The following is a 25,157-nucleotide window of genomic DNA, read 5'->3' on the forward strand; positions in this document are numbered from 1 at the left end:
AATTATTGTAGATGCCACAATATTAAGGTAACTTTGCAAGAACTCCCCAACCCACTGTAAATCAGTGCAAGGTCAGCAAGGGCTGCACACATGGCAGCAACCTTGCATAACAGTCTCTTCAGAGTCCTGATCAGCACCTAGGAACAGATTTCCAAATGAACACAGGCAGCTAGCAAACAGGTAAACCCTGTGTTCCCAAAAGCACTGATTTTTCTGACACCAAGCCATGAAATACAACAGTCCAAAAACACAGCTGTGTAACCTGCATCCCCATCATGGAGCAAGGCCACAGCGGTGCTGTTTACATCAATACATGACATCATGCCCTAAGATGAAGCATCACTGTAGACAATGACCTGCAGAAAAAGCAGCTTAAAAATCACACTCCCAGATTATTCCTGTTCTGGGTAATGCCATGTGGCTGTGGGCTACAGCAGGGAGAACTGCCATAGCACAGGGCTCTTGTTGTCAGATGCTGCCAATCACAGATGTGACAAGGAGAGCAGCAAGTCACCATTTCAGGATGTAGAGTAAAAGCACACTGGAGCAAAACTTCGCATTTCTGTGTATGCTTTCTCTGTGTTGCTCCCAAATACAGCCAGCGCCACTCACAGAAATTTCCACTGTCCTTAAACAAACAAACCAACAAATGAATAAATAACAACTAAACCCCCAGCAAAGGTGTTGGGTGCATCACTCACACCTTCAGGAGACTTAGGGGAATAGGATCTTTTCAGTAGATACCAGCATGTTAGAGGAAAGAACATGGTTAAAAATAAAATTATGGCAACATTTCTGTCCAGTTGTGCTCTGGCTGGAACTTGGTGCTTGGTGAGAGGGCAGGCTGTGTCAGTCAGAAGGATCATACCCACCCCCATAGCAGGAACACACCCCACACTTCTACATAGTTGCTGCAGAAGTAGAAATCCCAAACCCAAATCATCCACTGTAGTTCTCTCGGGCTGGCAGAAAGCATCTCCACTCCTGGTATCTTCTCCCACTCCTATATTTGAGCAGCCCTCACTTAAGAGCTGGGACATGGTCAAACTCTGTTGTCAGCAGGAACATCTGGCTGAGTGGCTGATACAGGAATTTCACATGCTGTTTCACAGCAGCTTTGGCGGCAAAGCATTTGAGCAAGTGAAGCAACACATGATTACAGATCTGAGCAAAAGCTGAAGGTTTTGCCTGATTTTGCCTTAGGTCAAAAAGACAGATACATACGTGGCAGGACTCTGGTTTGGGTTTTTTTTCCTGACCATCATATAAGCCCATACGTGACCCTCCACTTCCAAAAGAGCACTGTGGGAAGGAAAACTAAATCATTTTTAGAGCCATATTTGCAAACACTGGGTCATCCGAAAATTCAGAGAAGCAGTTCTGAAAGATGCTGGCCTGGTGTTTTGTTCCCCATCCTACCATCTAATGCTGCACCTGAGCCACTCTGCCATTCCTGTAAGCAGGGCAAGATACTGCTCTTACTCAGCAAAGCTCATTCCGACTGGCCAGGAGTGTGCATGGGGTGGCATCTCTGCCACCTCCTGTAAAACAGAAATCATATATCATGTCCACACACAGATAAATTAAAAAAAATAAATCTCACAGTAATAATTTACCTAAATATTTAAAATAAAATATTTTTTTAAATATTAAAGGTAATTCTCATGGAGACTGATGTCAGAGTAAGTGGAATAAAGTAACATTTTCATTCCACTAAATGAAATGAACACAGAACCCACGCACAAAAACCAAAACCACAGAGTTTGCATTGGAAAGACAGTTTAAAAGTCTCAAACTTTAACTCAGGACATTTTCTTTTTTATTAAAGTATGAATGTATTTATGCTGGAGAACTGTTTACATACATTGTAAAGCAACAAGCATATTTTCCAATATGGGCCTTCAATGTTTTCATGCTCGATCTACATGCTTTAACATGGACTCACACATACACTCTCACATACAAACCTACAGACCCACAAAAACACAAACATAGAGCTATCTGCTTTGATTAGCTTTCTCTTAAGGCTTCTGTAAGGTGTCCTAGTGCCCCTAACATTACCATAATTACAAACAAAATCATACAAAGGAGCAGCATTACTTGCAAACTATTGATCTGCTCTTTGCCTGAAAAAATATCAAGTGAAACAAGTTTTTCCTTTTATTTGAGTTTTATTAAACATCTGCATTTAAGAAAGGCATGACTGTATATCTGCAAACAAGGAAAGATACGGAAGTCTTAATGTGAGCTTCTCAACCAGAACAGATGTTCAAATCTGACTCCTAAGGGACCATTTCCTTTGATCTCTACAGTAACGCAGCCCTGTATGCACAGTGAAGCACTACCAGCTCCATTCCACCAGGGCCACTCAACCAGTAATGCAGAAACCGGTAACATGGAGTTGAGTCTACTGTGCTCGTTATCACTTCAGACCTGAGTTTGATGAGAAGTCAAAGTTCAAACACCGACAGACCCAAGCATCCCTCAACTCCTGCCAGTGGTCCCCCCTCCTGCAGAACACAGCAGGGTTGGAAAATGAACAGATAGTGGTGCTGGCTCGCTGCACCCCTAGACGTCGTGGAGTATTTTTGCCCACCCCTTTTTGGTATGCTGCAGTATATAGACTGAAACTGCAACTACTGGTGTTGGGTGAAAGATGTGGCAGCAGGTATATTAAGAAAATAGGTACAATGAATAAAATAAAGGATAGCATATGATATAATGAGTATATAAAAGCATCAACTTTTATCTGTGAAATGTGAATTAAATGCAGAATGTCAGATCATTAGTCTAAAAGGCTATGTATGGCTGTCTTAGCCTATGTACGGTCATAGAATTTTTGTGATGCATCATGGAGAAAGATTCTTCAGGAGCCATTAGGCCTTTCCAGGTCTACCTGCTCTTGTGTACTAGCATCAGACCCTAGCTTGTAGTGCCAGAGGAGCAACTAATAAAATTGCCTGACCAGCCTTATAAGACAAACAGGAATGACTCCACTTCATGGTATGCACCTGAACTACAGAGATGAGAAAGAGACAGTGATGGGTGGGTGAGAGAAATGGGGGAGGGAGCTTTTTTTCTCACTTTTACAACAGCAGCAGATTTCAATGTAATTACTTTAATGATGCATATCTGTAGGTACTGAATTGCTCTTTTGATTTAAAAAGCTGGTCAGAGAAGTGTTTGGCAGTCCTTTCCTTCCCCAGTTTCAATTGTTACTTATTCATCTATCAGCTCGCATTCCCTAGGCCATTTCTGCCTTTGCTGAACCATGACTGAGTTCAGTCAGCCATCATCAGACTCAAATTCATGAGACACTTCCTCTGACGAGCTGTTCCTGTGGATCCGGCCATCACTTTTCATGCTGTGAAAAGTTTTCTTGAAGGCCTCCATCATGGCATGGGCCAGCTTCTTAGCCTCCAGCTTGCTCTCACACTCTACAGCATGGCAGTCCATCTGGTAGGACAAGTCATCGTTGATCTCCCGATAGACCCAAGCAAAGATGTTTGGGCTGATGTTGTGGTCAGCAGTGCAGTAGGCTATACGTGCAACCTGAAAGGTATCCATGTGGACTGTCGCCTCACCTTTGAGGTCCAGATGATGCAGCCAGACTTGGAAAGGGCGAATTTCCAGAAGGGCATTAGCTGGGTAAATATCCTCCCTGGCGAGTGTGTGCTTCTTCCATAATTCAATGACGGGTTTCTCTGTGCAGCCTGACAAAAATTGCATTCCTGTTGTGGAAACCTTACCCAAATATGTAACCTGCAAAGAAGAGCAAAGACAAGTGAAACACAGCAAACTGCAGCATTACTTCCTGCCAGCCCAGGGAACTGAACTTTATCTGGAAAAAGTACCACCTTATCTCACCATCCCAGCAAACTCCCCAGTTTACTCCATCATCTTCCAGAAAACAGTTTTCAAACAGCTTTGCAGATATTTTCTTTTCCAGATGCTGACTTCATCATTCAAGCCTAGATACTAATAATGTTCAGTCTCTTGAGTTCCAAGGGATTTCACTCTCTCCTATGTAAAGCCCAGCTTTAGAGCCCATAACTGTACCTCTAAGCTCATGTTAGGAGTCTAAGGGCCAGTGCAGCAGGCCCCAGGCAGCTGCAATACCAATCACCTATTTTTTTCTTTCTACTTTATTCAGATGATTTATTTGTATCTTATTTCAAACGTTAATACTAGGGAGACTGAGACATTCTCAGTTTGATAATGCAAGGCTGCAGGGGGTCAGACAAGCATGACCATGGCAGAAGATTTTAAACTGTTTGAATGTTTTTTTCCAAAATGATCTTGTTTATCCAGCACTTCTGCTGTTTCTGCTTAAATATTAAGCTAGGGATAGCTCAAAGCTGTTCAAAACTCTATATTACATCAATTTAAGAAAATACGCTGTTAGAAAAATCTGTTAATAAATCTACCTTAATTTAATCATATCATCTCTGGGGTTTTCTGTCTAACTGTTTTGAGCAAATACCCTGTTATCTAACCTGCACAGTAAAGCAACGTGGTTTTAGTGCCCTTACTTTATTTTGTTCACCAAAAATCAAGTTTACTGAGAAGTCCATATCAAAATTCTGTATCAAGCCTGTGCAGAAACATTCCCATGAATCTGTGCAGCTGCTAAAGAGGCTTTCTCCCACTTACAGCTGAATGGAAGAATATTTTATCTGGAAAAACAGATTTTCTGTAGAAAAGAGAGATCAATGCCACATAAATACAATTATGCAGATATTGCTGTTATCAGAACGACGCATTTAAGAGCAACTATGTGTAAGCAAAATTGCTCCTTATTTGTCTCTTGCAGCAGTAACTGCTTGAGATGGAATCTTACGCTTCTGGCTTGATGTCTTAGAGCTTCATGTGCATTTTACTGAGGGCGCTTGGATAAAAGCAAAATAAAAAAAAGTCACATGCACTTTCCAAACTTTTTTCTTCAAAATTTGTATTAAACATATGGTACCAGCTATTTTGATTTTGTATATGTTTTAATAAATGCAACAAAAAAAGGAATTTCCATATTTAAACACATTTTAAAAAATCATTTCCACAAGGAATACAGGATCTATATTCCATGAAACAAAATTTTTTATAATAAACATATTTTGCTGCAAGCTTCATAGGTTTTGTTAAACTCAGAGTCCAAAATTAAGCATAATTAAGGAAAAAGCTTACAAAACATTATTGAAAGACTGTGTGGCTTAATTACGCCTGCCAAAAAAGCAGTTTCATAGCACTGACATTTCAATATGGGCAGTGTTATTCTTTGCCTATAAATATTCATTATTTGTGCTGGGAATACACTATATCTTATAAAGCTTTGTATTTTTTGAACAGTGGGAAACACAACAGCTAGAACGGTTGTTAACAAGGCAAGACCTACCAGTGTTTCACTTTATTTTATTAGTGATGAGAGTTGAGTTCCCTAAAGTACTGTAGAATAACTTAAAAGAAAACCTCAGAGCTCATAGGGCCAACTAAATGTGTATAAACAGCACATACAAGACCAAAGAGGAATGTGTTTTCAACAGACTGTGGGTATTTCGACATACACACACAGTCATATTGATTTAAAAATACCAAGATCAGTGCGCAAATCCGCACATTCAATATATTCTCCAAAGCTTAGCTCAGCCCCATTTCATATTCACAAGCCAGCTAACAAAAGACTAACACACACTGTAAGTTACATGAGCATCTGGGGTTAGATTTATAGCCTACTGCAGTAACAGAAGTCCTTCACTGACTTCAAAGAGATCTGCACAAAGCCTTTAAACCCTGAGGAACAGGGAATTAGCCTTTTGCTCATGCACTTTTCACTGCCCAAATACAGTTTTCAATCTCCAGCCATTGGAGAGATGCTGCCACCACTGCAACATTTTGTCCCCATAGCCACTGTTTGGACAATACCAGTATTAACTGCAGCATGCAGAAATAAGCACCTATTGTTAGTGCACAACAGTAAATGTAGGGAATTGTTTCATTACAGGCTTATGTGCAAGAGGAAGTTGTTGACAGCACATGAGCTGCCCTACCATAACAGTGTGAGGAATGGGAGAGGAGAGGAAATCAAAGGCAGCTACATCCTACTGAGGAAGCACTATCATGGGTCTTCCCAGGCAGTTAGGGCTGCTCAGCTCACTGCTGCAAGTTCAACCCCCAGCACACAAAGCATCAGCTTTCTCAGCATGGATGACTCCCAAATGATGCTTGGGACCCTTCTGGAGAAGCTGAGGAGTAAGCAACACCAGAGCTAGCTGTTCACACGGGAGTGCAAATTGAGTTTAATGTTTTCTCTGTTCCTTCTCTGCCACTAACTGCAACCCCCTGTTGTCCATCTATCCATGCGTGGCCTGCTAAGTGTGAAGTGAAGGAAAAAAAAAAAAAAGGTATTTCCTTAAAAATAAGGTATTTGTATTTTATGAAGAAAACCAGTGAATTACTCTGAAAGCAGCAAAGGCAAAAGTAACTAATAAGAAAGATGGGACTATGGCTTGTTTACCAAAATGGGATGTAATGGTCTGATTTACTGTCCCAGTTCTGTCAAAATATAACTATGTTGGAACCATTGGGAAGTTGCTTCCTTTAACACCACTTTGCAATTTCATTATATAAATTTCATTTTCCTTTGATGATACATTCATAAATATTTATAAAATGTTTAGACATTATAAGAAGGAGTTCACAGGAAAGACAAAATACAAAAACCCTTTGGTTTAGAGTCCCTCTTGTATTGTGTCTTACCTAAAACATTAACACCTAGCAATGTTATTTTTGGGTTTTTTTTAAACAAATGACCTTCTTTTTTCCTAGCTGAGATACAAACATTTCACAAGAGTACTATTACTGAAGCTATTAGTGATGACAGATGTCTAACATTTCATCGCTTCATGGTTCCCTGCTCAATACAGAACAGGGAAATAGGGGCTGACGAGACACCTCTAATATTTGACACAAAAAAAGGCAGCATCCTGTTAAGAACAAAGTTTTCTTCATTATTAACTATAATCTACATTTTACCCATTACACAGTAACTCATTGACACTGGCCAATTTAGTAACTTAGTAACATTTGTGTAATTGCAGAAACAGTACCAGGTAAAAGATGGATTTATAGGGCACTTTTCTCTGAGCTCTCAGTTACACGGTTATTCTTGTAACTGATGCTCCCTGCATTTCGGCTCCTACCTCAACACACCTCACAGCACACCCACCTTTATTTAAAAACCCAGAAACCACTGACCACACACATCATTAGAGTAAAGCTATTACAGTACAACCGTCTTCCTTTCCAATTTCCAACTTTGCCAACCTAAGATCAAAGAACATGTTATTCCTTCCATTATCAGACAGAGAAGAAAACTATTTTGAGGCAAAAATTCCCACTGGTTGTCTTTTCCTTAAAACTGATGGTATCTCATCAGTGTGAAGCCAGCAGGAAGTATATAGAAAAAATGTAATTTAATCTTTCATACTTGTAAGAACCAGATATGAAGGGCACAGAAAGACATTGTTGATGTTGTTATTATGTGTGTATGTGCAAACACACACTGAAGAACTGCTGGGACAGAATCAGTTGTATATAGCTTTTCTAACTAGAGAGTCATTGACAAGGACTAGCAATGGCTACAGCTCAGGCTAAAAGCCTCATCTGTGATAACACAGCTCAGATCGCCAGCCAAAGTTCACTAGGGCTGAATAATGCTCCCTCTTCATCCAACACTAGACGGAAGTCACTTGGCAGCAAATATCAGTCCAGGAAGATAACTTCTTTGTGGCAGCATGCATGTCGTATAGCAAGCGCCATCCTATACATGCTGAGGCCAGCACTCACTGCCCTCTACCCTCAGTGCAAAACAGGGTGGTTGTAATGTGTAAATTATGATCAAGCTGTCACAGCCTTTACTTGTTTTGGATGCCGTATTTGAAATGAGAAAATGAATGGAAAAGCCAGCTCAGTGCCACTTTGTTAGCATTAAGCAATAAAGGCATTTCATTTCATAGTTTCTTCTGGGGGCAGGAACATATTTATTTATGGCACTTTCAGTACTTTGGTTTGTGTGTTCCATCTTTCCCATGGATTTCTGGAAGATACAACTCATAGCATCTTCTTGTGCATGTTAAAAATCATCCATATTCTCTCTGGCTGTTCTATGGCAAACTGGCATTTTCCATCTGGTCCTTCACTCCCTGGCGAGCCACTGTCACCCAACATGACATAAAATACACTTGTGGTTTCAGCACTTCTATGCTTGCAAACATTCAAACCTTCAGCAAAAGCCAAGATGCTCTGAAGAGCTCCTTATTTCACCCTAGGGGCTTGCCAACACCAGTGTCATTTTCTGATAAAATTGTCCTCCACAGAAACATGCTGTGCCTTTGCCCTTTTGTAACAGTTACAGCCATTTGACATGTAGAGGTGTCTCATGTCAAAGGACATGAAGATTAATAAATGTCATCTTTCACACACTGTCCTGAAAACACAAAAACATATGAGTATTTTGACTTTTTTTTCAACCCCTTCAGTCCATAAAGTAGAGTGAATATATCTATTAATAACTAGGCTCAAGAGCTTATCAACTTTGAAGGAACCAATATAGCTGCTGTCATAGACATTTTCACTTCTAGCACAGCACTATTTGTCAGAAGTAATGAGTGAGTTTTTACTTTCCATATTCGATTATTTTCTTTATCATTGACCTCATACTGTTTACTTGAGATAAAGATGCAGTTCCTGCATGTGTCAATCTGACTTCAGATCTGACTCCCCTATGGATAAGTCCATAATGCTCCTAACTCACGAGTCTCAGTTTGGCATCTGAAGTTAGGCAGCCCAATTTCTTTTTCTCCCTCTGTTCTCTATCCCTTGTCCATAGAATCATAGAATCAACTAGGTTGCAAAAGACCTCTAAGATCAAGTCCAACCATTACCCGAGGACTGCCAAGACCACCACTAAACTATGTCACTGAGGGCCTCATCTACACAGTTTTTGAACACTTCCAGGGACAGTGATTCCACCACTGCCCTGGGCAGCCTGTTCCAATGTCTGATTACCCTCTCCATGAAGAAATTTTTCCTAATATCCAATCCAAACCTCCCCTGGTGCAGCTTGAGGCCATTTACTCTTGTCTTATTGCTTGCTATTTGGGAGAAGAGACCAACGCCCACCTCAGTACAACCTTCTTTCAGGTATTTGTAGAGAGTGGTAAGGTCCCCCCTGAGCCTTCTCTTCTTCAGACTAAACAACCCCAGTTCCCTCAGCCATTCCTCACAAGACATTCTCCAGACCCTTCACCAGCTTTGTTGCCCTTTGCTGACTATCATTGCTTCAAGAAAGCTGATCCAAGTTGTAAAGATCCACAATTATTACATTACACAAGGACAGATGCTCTCTTGGCACAGGACTCTGGCACAGAAACATGTACACACACAGGTCTCTGGGCTCTCTCATTATTCTAGACCATGATCAAAGGACCACATGGAAGAATAACTTTAATACAAGTATTTCTTCTACACTAGATAATGGGAGTCTTTGTCAACATAATTTTGTTGATTTTTGTTAATTTACAAAGAAAATGAAAAAATTAAAACAAATTGAGTACTTAACTTGAGCCAGTAGCTATTTACTCTGTGTATTTGTAGTCACCAGAGGATGCACTAGAGGATATTAATCTTATGCAAATCTTGGCAATAGGTGACTGTCTCTTTTTTCAATCTGTCTTTTAAAATAAATATTCTTCTAGCCTCAAATCTGGTCTAGTTGCAACTAATTATGTTTGATCCAAGATGGGAAGGTATTTTTCACTTAAAGGCAAGGCAAGCAGAGATAATGAGACATTTTGTTCCTGATATCAGAGGATTTCTCCTATGGAAATTTCATGAAATGTGGTAATGAAAATGCAACTGGAAAGGCCTATGTCAGGAAATACAGACACAGACCTTCCAGTCAGCAAGTACTGGACAGCCTGGCAGGACCACCTGGATGTCTGCTGGTCCCTTGGGGACAGGGGATAAGCTGATGGAAAGTCAGGAGACAAGGTAGCCAGCAAGAAGCTTCACCACAGTGGCAGCATGCACAAAGCCCACAGTGCCTCCCATGCAGAGCGGCCAGAGAGGGTCAGGGCTCACTGAAGCATCACAGCTTTAATTTTTCTCTGCACAGTAGCACTGGGGTACAAGCAGGACAGGCCTGCAGCAGGCTGCCCAGCAGCTCAGAGTCAGTCATCTTTCATTTCAGCAAAAGCAAATTTAGCTGTGGAGACATTTGCAACGTCTTTAATTAACACACCCAACTCCTGGCACAGTGGAAGTGCTCCATGCCAACCAGGGTGTCTGTCTCACTGCACCACGACAGCAGCTCAGCTGTCCTCATCCTCAGGCACAGTGACTCTGCCTTAGGCTGGAGGCTTTCAGATTTAGAGACAAAAACTGCTTTTTGGCTCTGAAGGAAAAACAAAAATATCCCAGACATTCCACTGGATCACTGAGCAAATACGGTGAACTGCATTCAAGCAACGTTTGCTTGCCTGAGACCCAACAAACTGACTCAGTTAAGGAAAAAGGCTGCACAGTTTCCCTCTGCCTGACACTGCTTCCTTGCTCACACTGCCCACCATCCAGCCAAAGCCTTCACAGCACAAACACGAGGGTCTTTGCAGGAACCACGGGGCTCCTCAGCACACAAAAATACTCAGTAAATGCAGTAATGTGGCTTACACAAATATGTGCAGACCTGTTTTATTTTGAAGATGAAATTCAGAGCAGAAACAGACTGAGCTGGGCAACCGTTTAATGGAAAATAGCCACTGACTCTGACAGTTGCCCTCCAGTTTAGGAAAGATAAAAAAATGATTAAAAAATGAGTAGTTAATGTCTGATTTATTCTGAGGAATCAAAAAATGGCTCTGGAAAAAGCTGAAACTGTCAGCACCTCTTCAGCAGTTAAGTCAACAGCCAGGGTCTGACTCCTTTAGTGGGAACAAAGCTGAACCCAAGTCTTAAAACAATGCTAAAATTCCTCCTCAAAAACAAAAATAATAAACAAGCTCAGCAAGAAATGCATTCAAGTCTTTACATCTACAGAACTCCTTTGGAAAAACAACTGCAGGACAGCAGCTGCTCCTTCCCTCCCTTTCTTTGTCCATCCATCTGTCCCTACAGCTATGCTCACAGCAGTCCTTCACAGGCGCCTTTATTTTCCCATGTGTTTCTCAGCTGTGACCAGGCAACAGATCCTGCCTTAACTCAGTCCCATGATGCACTCACCACACAAATAAGGTGTAAAGTAATAGCTTGGGGCAGTAACTTCAGACATAACTCAATTTCCCAACTAAATTCCTCTAAGGGATACACCATGCCTCTGGTTATTTTTAACCCATCATTACACTTCCAGGTTTTACAGACTCTGTGCTTCCAGGTAGCTGTAGCAGGTGAAGTAGAAGGAAGAGTGGGGCACTGTAAAAAGTCCTTTTCCTGAAAAATACTCACACCCAGTGAAAAGAAAAACATATTTCCAATTTCACTGCTGCTTCTGAGTTAGCCTAGGAATGCCTGCTAATATGGCAGCAGGCAGAGCAGATGAGTTACTGTGGCCCAGAGTGGGAGTCCCAATATCCAGTCCCACATCTGCTTCAGACATAGGGCTTTTCTGAAGGAGAGCAGAGCTCACCTGCAAAGGATCTCAAGCTCCTCAGGCCATGAGCAGAACAAACACTCCAGAGACTGCACACAACAGACATCAAGCATAGGGCACATCTCTGGGATCCTGTCCCAGCTCTGAGTGAAACACCCAAGAGCACACAGACATCAACAGCCCCTCTTCCTGGCCAAATAACCCCCAGAGCAGAGCTCTGCCAAGTCTTCCACTGACAGCACTTGGGGAGGGGAGCAGAAGACAAAAACTTCTGTGGACTGCCGACAAGAGGAGAACCCTTCTTACACCTGTGATCAGCCCCATCACTGACAACAACCCATACAGCCATGGGGAGTTGGGGAAAAACATTGGCATTAGATTTAACAAATAAATGTACTGGAAGAGGAAAAAAAATAAAGTCCCCTTGAGGAGTTAATACACAAGCTCTGAGAGAAACAAAACCAAACAAGAAAGCCTGATGGCTTCACAGGCCAAATAGCCAGGGCAGGATAAATAAGACAGGCAAGCAGAGCTAACCCACAGAAACACAATCCAGAGAAATGCAACAATCCAAGCTTTTCACCTTTCATTACATAAAGCTGCTGCTCAACAAGCCTCTTTAAACTACCCTGGGTATTAAACTACTGTCCTCACCTAGACCTAAGAGCATCTAACTTATTTCCAACAACCAGGAGCCTCTGCCTAATTGGCAAAACGGTTAAATAAGCCCAAACACAACTGCAGTAAGAGCCAGCTCTGTCCCATGCAACCTCCCATTAGCAACAAAAGGACTGACTCTTGCATTTCATTATCCACTGGACAGGAAGCTCATTTTGTGGTTTGGCTTGAGGGGGTGAGTCTGAAATGAAATCAAGTGGAACTGGCAAACTGCAGCTAGCTTGTAGTCAGAGAAACTTGGGTCCTGGTGTGAGTGGAAGATTTATGCTGCACTATTTAAAACTCAAGAAATCAATTTAATTCTAGCAGTGATTTAAAAATGCTGTACTGCAAGACATAACTGAATGAGCAAATACATTTATCATACATAATCTCAGTGGGGCTGCTGGACACCCTACTATACAAGCTGATGATTACTTTTATTCCTGAGTATTTTCTTTATGTTGCTGTTTAGATCACTTTTCTCCTTTGTCTGCTTTTATTGCCTCGCATAACTTCCTTTCTTTGTGCCCTGTTACCACTGGGTTGAAATTAATTCTTGGACAAGCCAGACATTTACCATTGTCCTTCAGGAGTCTTCCAGTGTGAGGAGAGATGTGGAGATAGCCAGGGAAATAAGAAAAACAACGTACTGCAGTCACTACTTGCAATTAATTGGAGTTTCCTTCACGCAAAGTCCTTCCAAAACCTCTTTTCTGCCACCTCAGAACCCTCATTTTGAGAATGCCTTCTGCAAGAACATGCAATGCTGAGACTGGTTTATGTTTGCCTGATCATGGTCTCCTCCCAAACAGACATGTTTATGTTCAAATTACACCCAAGCCTTTTTCCCCTATACATTCTTTATCTACATGAGGTTGAAACTGAGCATGGAAATCTGATTAAGCAACTCATCACGTTTGAGAAAGCTTTTTGGTCCTGGGCTCCTCACAGCTGTTGCCTCATAGCAGAGGGAATGAGCCCATGGGCAGAGGAAGGGAGCAGGCTTTTTGCTTTACTTTGTTCCACTTCCTTTCCAACCCACAGAAAGCTCACTTTGGCACCAGTCCTACAAAAACTTCAATTGTAGTTAATGGAGCATGCAAAGAGCAAGTACGGGAATGACTATATAACTTGGGCCACTGCTTCCACAGAGGCATGTGCATTTTAAATACTTTTAAAAGACTTTGCACACCAAAGTATGCCCAGAAAGCCATGCAGTGTATGCTTTTCAGGATCTTTCATGGCTAAGAGATCTGTTCTCAAGGTTCCCTTCTTTGAGCATTCCCCATGAGATCCTTCTATTTCCCCTTTAGTTCTCCCTTTCAAAAGAAGATGCCAAGTAATAAAACTGAACAAAGCCAGTGTTTCTAAGACATTCAGTTCTGGAGACCAAACATCTCAACTGCAATTGCTTCCTGGCACAACTTGACAACACCTGAAATTAAGAGCATAAGGGAAGGAAGCCAGCTTCAGGGACCACTAAGGATCACTACAAATTGTGTAGTGATCTAGTGAAACTAGTAACAGCCAAAAAAAGAAAAAAATATGAAACCACAGACACAAGAGACTCCCAGCAATGGCAGCACTTACTGCTGCTATCCACACATGGCAAATGAAACTCATTCCCTGAAGTAAACGGGGGAACAGAAACATCACCCTCCTTATAACATACTCCTATTAGCATAGTCATTAGTTTTACATCTCCTTCATGCATCACTATGTGTAATGAGTTCCATGACTTAGCAAAACCCTTAAGAGATTTTTCTAGCTCTCCCAGGTTTTAGCATCTCCAGGAGAAGTCTTATTTGAAGACTGGAGAAGAAATGCAGTGCCTGCACTGGGATGGAGCTCTTATACTGCAGCAATGAAAAACAGACCTTGTATATTTCAACTTAATAAAAAGCACTAAATACATTATTAAAAAGAAAACAAGTGTATCTTTTTCTTGCTAAATGAGCCCTTAGATAAATATGCCTGAATTATCATTTAAGTTTGTTTGTGTTACCGAATTCTGGATCAGGGCCATAGCAACACAGGCTTTGCACAGCCAGAAAGAATACAAAGTCACTGCCTCTAAGGTTTATGACACTACATTACAGAAATTTCCCTCTCAACAATGCGACAGTATGTTAGCAGACTAAACAAAATATTTTAAAGGAATAAATATATCCTATAGAGTATAATGATAGAAGACAATGGTGCCATACAGTTTTTAATTCATTTCCAAAGTCATGATTCTCAGCACCTCCAAGGCCCTGTTTTCACAACGGATTTAGTGCTTGCCTGTGACTTCAATACAGTCACTTTCCATTTCGATAATATCTTTCCAACCAGTAGAGAAAGATCTGAAAGTGATTCTTAGCCTGCATAAGCATCCAGTGAATCGGGCATTCATGTAGGCTACCTGAGTACAGAGAAATTGGTCTGGCAATTTCTCCAGAAACTGCAGAGATCTTTTCCAGAGACACCGAGGGAGCCTCCCTCCTTTTCTGGCTAATTTAATCACAGCATTGCCTGTTCTCTTGGCATGTATTTCAGCTCTAAGGTGACAAGCCTCCATAGCAGCCAGAAAACAGTCCTTAACCACCTGGAGCAAAACCCGAGACATGGAGACTTCGACAGTGCTAGATTTAGCCAAGATGAAAGGAAAGATCCAAGCCTTGGTTTGGACAACCTGGAAGATGGCACTCCAGAGTGGAGGACTGTCTGGAGGAAAGAAGGGGAGGGGGGCAAAGGTCTTCTTCACTGGGGGCAGCTCTGCTTATCACTGTTGCAATTTAGATCATCTACTGCAGCAGCTTGTGCCCAGTACAATTCAGATAGCTGAAGGTCAGACACAATCACTACTCATACCAGTTGTACAGCAAACTCCTAGGAGCTCCCTTCATATCCATAGTTCATCTCTCCAGTATTACAGAGGCCATGGCTTTTACAAAAGGCAGAAAATAAATTTTCATAGTTTCTACTGGCCCTGAAGTTAATTTTGCAAAGGCAAAATCTATAGTTATAACCCTACTGTTGATCTGCTTAACAAAGGATAAATTGGTGCAAATTTTAGGGATCAAAGAAAATGAAGAAACCATTTACAATGGAAATATGTAAACCCTTCATTGTTTTTTTGCTATACGTATTGTCTTCATGCAACAGTGAATGCCTGCACTTAAAAATATAATACTCAATAACATTATAAAAAGGATGCAGTCTTGCAGTTCTTGACCAACCAAAACTCCTGTCTGTTTTAAAAAATTGCTCCAATTTGTATTTGCAGAGGACTTCTGTATTTTTGTGGATAGTAAGAAAGCAAGAATAAGAAGATATAGTAGCAAAACACAATGGTGAGATCAGCAATGATTCAGAGCAACTGCTGAACCTCCAGACCACCACATTCATCTACTCTCTATAGCCTATGTTGCTTTACGAGAAGTTAGAATAAAAGTAATACAACAGCAGCTCCACTTGTGCCTATTTTCTGTCTTCCTCTTTGTAGCCTGGCAGTTGCTAAGACTACATGGCCAAGCTGGGAGCAGAAAGCCTACCAGGTAATTTGCCACTGAAGCTTCACACACCTTTACTTCAGTTACTGCTTGGCCTACCCAGGAACAGAGTGTCAGCTCTGGATAAAGTAACACTAACTCTGAAATTGCTCTTCAGCATAACAGTATACAGTTTCCTGAAGCAAAGAACACTACAGGCTGCCTGTGACATCGTCCCTAAGCAAAATACACCCATCCTATGAAACACAGGCCATAATAATAAGCTCAATGAGGTCTCATGACCGCAAGTTAATATATTGCAAACTGCAACATATATCTGGTAAAAACCTCAGACATCTGATGCTGGTTTTCTATATAAACAAGTACTTAGACATTTTTCCATTAACAACGTGTTTCAGAGCTCTGTAACAAGTAAATACTTTGTCTTAGCCACTTATCATCATCCTACACTTAGAATTTTCCATATAGTTATTAAAATTATTTATTAGAATAAGCAGATCTTTTTAAGAGCTTAATAGTTCCTGATCATACCAAACTAAGAGTTCCAACCAACACATAATACATTATTGTGCATTTTGTAGTATCAGACTGAAAGGGAAGAATAAAGAAGTAGGGTATGAACTGACAAAGCAATGGCCAAGACTGGAATAAATTGCCTATGGGACAAGGTTTCTCTTCCCCAAACAGCAGGAACCAAATATTTCCAGGCATTTCAAGAAAGCCCATGGGTTTAGTTTTTCTCCCTTTGCTTTGAGATATTGACAGAGAGATTTTCGAAAGAGCACAGACAGCAACACGTGTCAAGCATTTTAAGAAAAGCTGACCACTCTTTCAGTATCTAGAAACTCTCCTAAAGAAATTTGGCAAGAGACATCATTGTGTGCATTAACAAATGAGGAACTACTCGTCTTTTAAAATTCTGTAGCTTTCTCCATCTAGGCTGAAGCAAGTTAAAACATCCCTGTTTCAAGGGACTGTGATACAACACTGGTACACGACACAGCTGTACTTGCACTGTAAGTGTAAGTGCAAGTACACTTTCTAAGTCTCTCCTAACAGTTTAATTTCCTATCAGAATTGTTATTTTAATTAAACACTTTTAAATAGAAAACAACATATATTATAGGTTTCATTATGCATGAGCTTAAATTTGACAACATAATAGAGAGAAAACAGCATTTTGGGTAACCGAATTTACTTTAGAATTATTTCATGCTTAAAATGTAGATATTTACAGTAAAAGCACACACTATCTTATTTGTCCCTACCATCTGTCTCTAGCCTTCCATTCTTCTCCTCTGCTGCCTCTTCATCAAAAAAAAGTTGGTATCTCTTTCACCAAGTAGAAGATTCTTTAATTGTAGTGCAAACCCACAAACAGCATTACAGTTCAAGCCATGTTTGCAAAACTCAAATCTGAATAGACCAACCTAGCTATTCATGTGAGGGAATCTTATTTACAGAAAAATATCTTGCTTCTGGAAGAAATTTACTTAAAAAAATTTTAAAAAAACCCCAAAAACAGGGAAGAAAGAAAGAAAAAAAAAGTGTTTCTTACTCCAGACAAGGGCAGCGAGCACATTATATTTCTTTGGAGGATCTTGTTTACCTTTCCTTTCCCAAGGAGAAAAGGAGATTAGTCCCCATCTGAAAAAGGAGTACTATAGCAGGCAATATGGATTACAATTTGTCTTCATGCTTCGTCATTAGCAAAGAAAGATTTTTATTTTCATTTAAAAGACATAAATACAAACCAACTACATCTCCCTTCCCACAAAAGCACCAAAGAGACATGATAAAAATCTCCACATTTAAAACAGCCGCAGCAGGAACAAGGCAGTCCCTCCCATGGCAGCAAAATCACACAATATGCACTAGTGAACTGGAGCACAGTCCTTCTGGGGATGAACTCACTAACGCCCAGAAACGGTATTAATGCATCATATTGTAATGCTTGTCACAGCCTTAGGGTCCCAAGATCCCAAATCGTTCATCTGTGCATATAGACAGCTTATCTGCATGCATAAAGTGACACTATGCTAACAGGATATAATATACATATATATGTACTACAAAATAATTCAATTGAATTATTTATAACACCTTTCTTCTCAATGAAGCATTTAGCAAGATGTACCATTAAAATACAAACAGCAGCTGCCTACACATCCCTGAATACCCCAAATCCAGAGTCTGGAAGAGGAGGTGATGAATAGCCATTACTGAGGGAAACTGCATGGGCAATTTATAAGGTAGCAGTGTAACTAATGGAAACAGAAATCAGGCTCTAGCAGCCATTCTTAGAGTGCTACCCTTGTAAAAAAAGACAGTTTTTTAATCATTGCAGTGCTTGAGACACTTCTCAGTCACAGCACAGTGTCGCCAGGAGTGGTGTCTCCCAACAGCATGATCCAAGGATCAGCAAATGCAAAGGAGAGGTATTCATGAAGCAAAGTAACCTCACTACTTCCTTGCATCTACTTTTTCTCTTGCCTGCAATTTGCTCTACTTCCTTTCTTCACTCCTGGGAAAGTGTAATCCTGGCAATGGGCAAGTGCCCCATCAGCACTGCCCACATCAGCTGGGTGATGGAAATAGATGTGAGCTTCATCTGCTCTGGACAGAGCCCGAACAGAGTGTGGAAGCTATGAAAACCACAGGAAATGGGAACTTCTTTCAGGGAAGACTGGAAATGTGTGGAACAGGGAAAGAGCCATGACACAACCCTGAAAAAGCTACTGCTGGGTATGCAGCTGTTTCTAGAGCGGATCACCAGAGTATATCCTTCACAGGGAAGTGTATGGATGTCCCCGGATGATCCATAAGGATACTCCTAGGCTCCTTGTAGCCACTCAAATGGAGTTAATCTGATCATAAACCAATTATTAGAATGAACATTGAAAGGCTTAGGCAGGCATTTTTAAGATATTTGATAGAAATTGTAGAAGGTGAACAGAAGAAATTCCATGGAGTGGTCCAAAGAAAGTGGATCTCAGGGGTGGGTCTACACTGTAGAGGATACCATCCAGAAAGGCTAATAAAAACAGAGAAGCTGTGAGATCCCAGCAAAACTGCCACCTGTTTTCTCCTGGAGGTGGTCCAAGAGGATGACGACACGGTACCTCAAGCCAAAGCAAAATCTACTCTCCATTATATAAGGCTGCTAAACTTTGGAAAAACACATAACCAGCACGATTAGGTTTAGCAAGCAAGAACTTGAAAGCAGGCAAAAAACACTTTGGTTACTAGTTTTAGATTGGGTTTGGACTTGCATTACAAACTGTCTGGGTGAGATCAAGGAACCAAATATTTATCTTTGATGTAGGGCACAAACTGCTCTTGAGTTTCTTTTTAAAAGCAAAATGGCCTTTTCCTTTTATGCTTTAGGCAAAGGCGGCATAAAGTCCTTCACGCTTTCCAGCAAACACTTAAAACTCTCACACAACACAATGTAAGGTATAAACAAGATCTTGATTTGCACTAATTAAATTATAGATGTAATAGCAAGAACAGGTTTCGTCTTGCTTGTGTTCTTCAATTCCAGCAACTAAGCTGCCACATTCAGGCATCTACTTTTTTTTTGAAAGGAAAATAAACACATACAACATAAAAGACCAGAATAGAAATTTATATCCAAGGGTGCCCTGCAGGTATGGGAAAGGAGATAAAGCTCTGGGCTTTGCCAGGTGGCAAAATCATCATCTTAGACCTCAAAAAATTCTGCAAATATCAACAAAAGACTGACACAAATTCTTCCTCATAGATGGATAAAGCCACACACAGAAGCTTTCATAACACTTAAAGACCTTGACACAGGCATGTGAACAGTCAGCCTCCTTGTTCACTACGTAACCTGTTAGGTAACACAAACTCTTGTAACCCCAGTTTCTTCTACTCCATATTCACTTCTCTGCAGATGATTCTCAGATGAGCAAAGCTCTAATCACACCTGAAGGAAATTATCACGGGCATAGCACTGCCAGAAAAATCAAATACCACCTGCTCTGAAAACCCACTAATTCTTGGTTAAAAAGTTATCACTCTTTTCCAACAGATGGATCAGCTTAAGGTTACTTAAAAGATTTTTTTTTTTAATTAAAAAAGATAGACCAGTGGCCAGCGCCTTGATAGCAAAGCAACAGATTACAGGAACTCATCAAGGTCAAGGAGCAAAAATGACCTTGGGCTTTCCAGCGCTGCGTGTCAGCCCAGGTGTATTTAGTGGGCGTTTTGGCAGCAGAACATAGGAGTTCTCTTCCCCACTCCCCTCAGAGTGACTTCATGCAAAAAAGCAACAGGTGAAAAGAAAATGTGATTTTGTCACCCTAGAACAAGAAAAGGTGTAAAAGCTGCTTAGGATACCTGAGCCAGGGAGAAAACCAAGGGCAGAGCTGAGGGTCCTGATAACACATGAGGTAATTCCTGCTAGCAAACACCACAGAGGAAAAACAAACAGTCCTCTGCTCAGCAACAACAGTAGTAATACTTTCCCAAAAACCTTATGATATGGTCTTGTCTGAATTATCATAAGCAAGAAAAGTTAGCCAGTACAGCAACTTGAAGCAACTGCAAAGCCCTGGCTCTGGTTCACGGCTTGAATACCAAGTTGTCATAAGGGTGTCTATCTTAGGTATTTCATACTGCCCAAAGTTACTTCTAGTCATTGCCTAAGAAAAACGTTGTTTGGACTTTGACCTGCTCTGTGCTCAATCACCAGCATTTGTGAAATGGAAGAAACAAATATGATTTTAACCTCCAGCACAGAACACAGAAAGCAGAAATGTGGTGTCCAGCACAGTCTCTTGTGCACTGATGTCTGTCATGTGAAGCAATCACCATTTTTTAATGATAAAGCCTTTTGAGGTCTAATCCTTCACCTCCTTCAGCTGCACAGCCCACAGCCACTCAAAGGACTTAGACTGAAATGCAAATCTGAAAGGCTCACAGAGACCCCACAAAAAGACTAAAAAAGGCTTCAGAAACTATGTTTTCAGTGCAGAAATCTGTGTTTAGCTCATATAGTTAGATGCCTGGTACACCAGGTTTATCCACAATGTGGTAGTACATCAATGTCACATAGGAAAATCTGGGACTATGACAGCATCTCCCATAACAGATGAGAGCTAAGTCATGGCGCCTTATGGTGAAGAAGAGCCAGGAGCCAAGATAAATACACTGTGCTTGTCCCTAATGTAGCAGAGGCACCACTGTAACAGCTGTGTTGCACTAAACCCAAACCAGAAGGAGATCAAAATCCATTCTGCTGGCTTATAAAGCCTTCCAGCATGATCAAGCCTATTACGAAGGAAAGCTCATGATTATATGATGACGACACACTTGCTTGGACAAGCCAGATTAGTGAGTTAAGTACAGAGAAGTTATAGTGAAAGGCATATGTGATCTCTCTAGGCTGAAAAAAGAGAAGGAAGGGAAAAGGATATTGTACACTAAGAGCAACTAACAGCATCTGCAAACCCTAAGCGGTTAGAAAGAGTGCTTACCTTCACCGTAGACTGGTACAGCTGTAGCATGAGTAGCCCCTCCTTCCCAGCTCCCAATCATGCCCCACAAAATATTTCTAACCACCATGGGCTGGCCTGCTGGGGAGGATGGTGCAGGTGTGGAGCACTACCCCAGGCAGATATGGCAGCAGAGAGCCTAAACCTGACCACCCTCACTAGCACTCCAGGATGCCCCTGTCTTCACCTAAACTAGACTGGATTAAGAGTGGCCCTGTAGCTGGAAACCCTGGGTGGGGGGCAAGGTGCTCACCCAGACACCAAGAGATGGGGTTCAGGCATTGTTGTCCTGTCTCCTGCCACCAGCTAGCAGAGTTCCTCAGTCACTGGGACATAGGCTGGAGCAGCATCTGCTCCTTCAGAGATGCTGCTGGGTTCTGAGCATCTCTACCAGACTGGGACAGGGAATCAGATCTTTTGTTTGCTTGTTTGTTTGTAAACAAATAGATCCAGAGTGATCAAACTATGCAACTGCTCAGCATTTTATAATCCATTTATGTAAATGCTAAAATGTAAATGTATATTCCTGTTGCATAACTATCAGACAACACCAAACAAAACTCGTGATAAAGTGAATGAATCCACCAGGTTACTTGGATGGAGTACTAACAGTTCCCAAATGTCTGGCTTAACTTCCTGAATGCTTGTTTCAATCCCAAAATCATCACTGGAAATCAGATTCAAGAACAGAAACTCAAGACAAATTAGTCATACATTTTCCCATGACAGTCCATTGCTACTTAGAAGGAAAATATAAAGTGTTTTCTTCATTTGTTAAGATAAAAATGAAGAATGGCTTCCCATCTTAAGCCTTTAAAAGATAAACTATTTCTGCTGCACTGCTATTAAGCCTGTTTACAGTTCCTTCAAAAAGGAACATCACACTTCTAAAATTATTGCAGTTATCAGTCATTAAGGATGCAGCTCACAATGCAATACAAATCCCTTATAAAATATTATAACTTCAGCTGATAATGTTTAATTTTAACTAAATTAAGTAATAATGTCCAGGGCAAAAAGCCTAAAAATTATTCACCTTCTTAGCAACTTGAATACAAACCAGAAAGCACAGGAAGATTTTGCTCCTGTTTTCATACCAATCTCTAAAGTATACAATGTCACAAGAAGACAGCCCCCATGGGTACCTGCCGTGGAATGGACTCAGTCAGAGATCAATATGATCAGACAAAAAGCCATTTACTGCAAAGCATTAACTTCTTGTATACTATTGCTTACACACACCTACAGCAATTTGGCATATCATGATTGGATACTTGTCTTGAAGACCCTTAGTGACTAACATATAATTGGTTAAGCACAGGTGTGAGAACTTGACCTCGAACGCTTGCCAACAGTCCACAGTTCTCATAAGTCAGTGAATTCCAGCTTCTTATCTTGCTTGCTTAAGCTTCCTTGGGCCTCCCACGCCCTTGCTGTATCCCTCGGAGTTATTCAGAGCTCATGTACCAAATATCCATTCTCCTGTGAGAACACTTGTCATGGGTTCAACCGTAGCAGTCATTTTTTTCTTCTTCTTGTAGCTGGTGCATTGCTGTGTTTTGACTTCTGGGCTGGGAACAGTTGCTTGATAGCGAGCATGTTTTGAGGGTGTTTTTGTTCAGGGCCTTTTCTGAGCACGTGCTCCAGCCAGGTGGAGGAGGGGAGGCCGGGAGGAAGGAGAGACAGGACACCTGACCCAGGCTAGGCAATGAGGTATTCCATACCATAGCACGTGATGCCCAAGAGGCAACTGGGAGAGAGAGAGCTGGGGGGTGGAGCTCTGGAGGAAAATGGAGGAGGGAGCACGCGGTGCTTGGCCGGGCAGGGTGGAGTGAGTTATGGGTCGGTGGCTGGTGGGGTATTGTATTCTTTTCGCTTGTTATTGGCTTTATCTATTATTTGTAGTAGTAATGGCAGTAGTGATTTGTGTTGTGCCTTAGCAATTAAACCGTTCTTATCTCAATCCGTGGGGGCTACATTCTTTGGATTCTCCTTCCTAACTCTCCGGGAGTTGGGGGACTTGGTTTAAACCACAACAACACTGTCTCCACATCTCCCCCTTTTTAGTTTTACTAAAAGTTTTTTACAATTTTGTGTGTCTGCTCTGTCACTGCTTGACTTGTATAACATAACAACCCACTACTCTAGGTAGCATTATTTCAGTAAGACTGGTCTGATTTGAAGTCACTTGAACCTTTATAACATGTGGCATACCAGTGAATCCTACACACCATGTAACAGGATGAAATAATGGGAATTTAACAGATGTGCTCAGTATACTTGTCCATTACCCATGGTCACACATAATAGAACAGATATTACAAAGATTTTACAAAGAATTCTACCACTGCTGTTTCTTTATGTTGTTGAGTTCTGGGGCTTTATATGTTTCTCTGGCAGTCAGTATGGTCCTGTTGACAGTTGTACACAGCTGGGCCTACCTTTTTTCTCCTGGATGGCTCTCTGATAACAGCGGAGGCCATCCCTCACATGAAGGTCTGGCATGGCATGTGTCTCCACCACTCTACGCCTGCTGGGTTGCAGCCAGCAGCGGAGCTAAGGGTTCTTCTTGGTGGCAGACACAGAGCCCAACCCAGTCTTGCCCTTGACTGTGGTAGCAGGCATTTGGTCAATCTCATTCCTTGCACCTTGTCATCTGCTTCATCCAGTAACAAGTCACTGCTACAGCAAAGCACACACAGATTTACATTAGCAGAGTAACTATTACAGAGTGCATCAGCATGTTGAAGATGCTGATGACAGTGGGTGACTAACCAAAGAAACTTCCTACCAGTGGATTTCTCCCACCCTCTTAATTTGTTCCATTACCTGCTTTGTAACAGTACCATCATATTAAAATCTTTCTAGCTTTTGCCTTAGCATTTTCTAGCAGCTACTGCAAATTTGCATTCTTTAACATCTCTTTTACAAGTGACAAATCCATACAATACAAGGTATAGTTTCTTGTTAGCAACTGGCTAGTAAATACAGGTGGTTTTATATGCAAAATCACAACCTCTAATAATAGCTACTTTACAAGCACACATATTCAAGCTGTTACTTTTCAGTTGCCCCCAAGCGATGTTTTGCAATCATTCGTTTCTCTCTATCTCATTCTGCTTGGGGTGTTCATGGTCAGCTCCTGTAGCTGATGCATCGAGTTCTTCCACTCATCTGTCCAGCTCATGGCAAGGCTTGACAAACTGCAGGCAGCTACCATGGACCTCTAGGTAGGAGGACAGAAATATACCCCTTCCTCCAGGTTATCAGTTCTTGAGAAATAGACAGGTTAAAGTGATTCCTTAAAGCAGAAGCATTCTGATGCAAACGGAATGTGAAGCAGCTGCAGAAATAGACTGCACAGTGTTAACAGTCCGTCCCCCCCCCTTTTTTTTTTGTCGCACAAGCAGAATCAAAAGCAATACTTCCTAACCCCTATGGCTCAGACCATACTGGAACATTATAAAGGGGGGGTTCCTTGAACCTTTTATATTTGATCAGCCTGTCTGCATCCCATTGTGGGAACCGTACTGAACAGCCCACTGTATCGGAGGGTGATTCGACTAACCTATTCAGGGACCCACACTGACAGCATCACTGAATCAAATCCCTTACGTGCTGTTGATAGTACACTGGCTGGAAAACAAGCTTGAAGCAATACACAACAAAACTACAGTCACTAATAACAGCTAGAATGAGTTATCATTACCCTTTTTTTTCTTTTTTTTCAAAGTCGCTCACCCTGCTTTGCACAGCTAAAACCACCGGCCTATGGGCAGCAGCCTTCTCAGCAGCAGCAACAAATAACTGCCGCACTTTTGCATTAACCCTTTCTTGCCTGAAAGG

At 41.3% G+C, this 25,157-nt stretch overlaps 1 protein-coding gene across 2 annotated transcripts in view; it reads right to left on the reverse strand.

Annotated features, from left to right (window-relative positions):
- Positions 1–3,102: 3,102 nt before the first annotated feature.
- PID1 (phosphotyrosine interaction domain containing 1) overlaps positions 3,103–25,157 on the reverse strand; it is a 93,778-nt gene continuing 71,723 nt past the window's right edge. For both annotated transcript variants that reach the window (XM_034063886.1, XM_005147041.4), the window contains exon 3: positions 3,103–3,762. In XM_034063886.1, the coding sequence (XP_033919777.1) occupies positions 3,286–3,762 (477 nt within the window). In that variant the 3' untranslated portion in view covers positions 3,103–3,285. The remainder of the gene's footprint in view (positions 3,763–25,157) is intronic.

Source organism: Melopsittacus undulatus, chromosome 6, assembly GCF_012275295.1.
Source record: "Melopsittacus undulatus isolate bMelUnd1 chromosome 6, bMelUnd1.mat.Z, whole genome shotgun sequence".
Taxonomy (NCBI): Eukaryota; Metazoa; Chordata; class Aves; order Psittaciformes; family Psittaculidae; genus Melopsittacus; species Melopsittacus undulatus.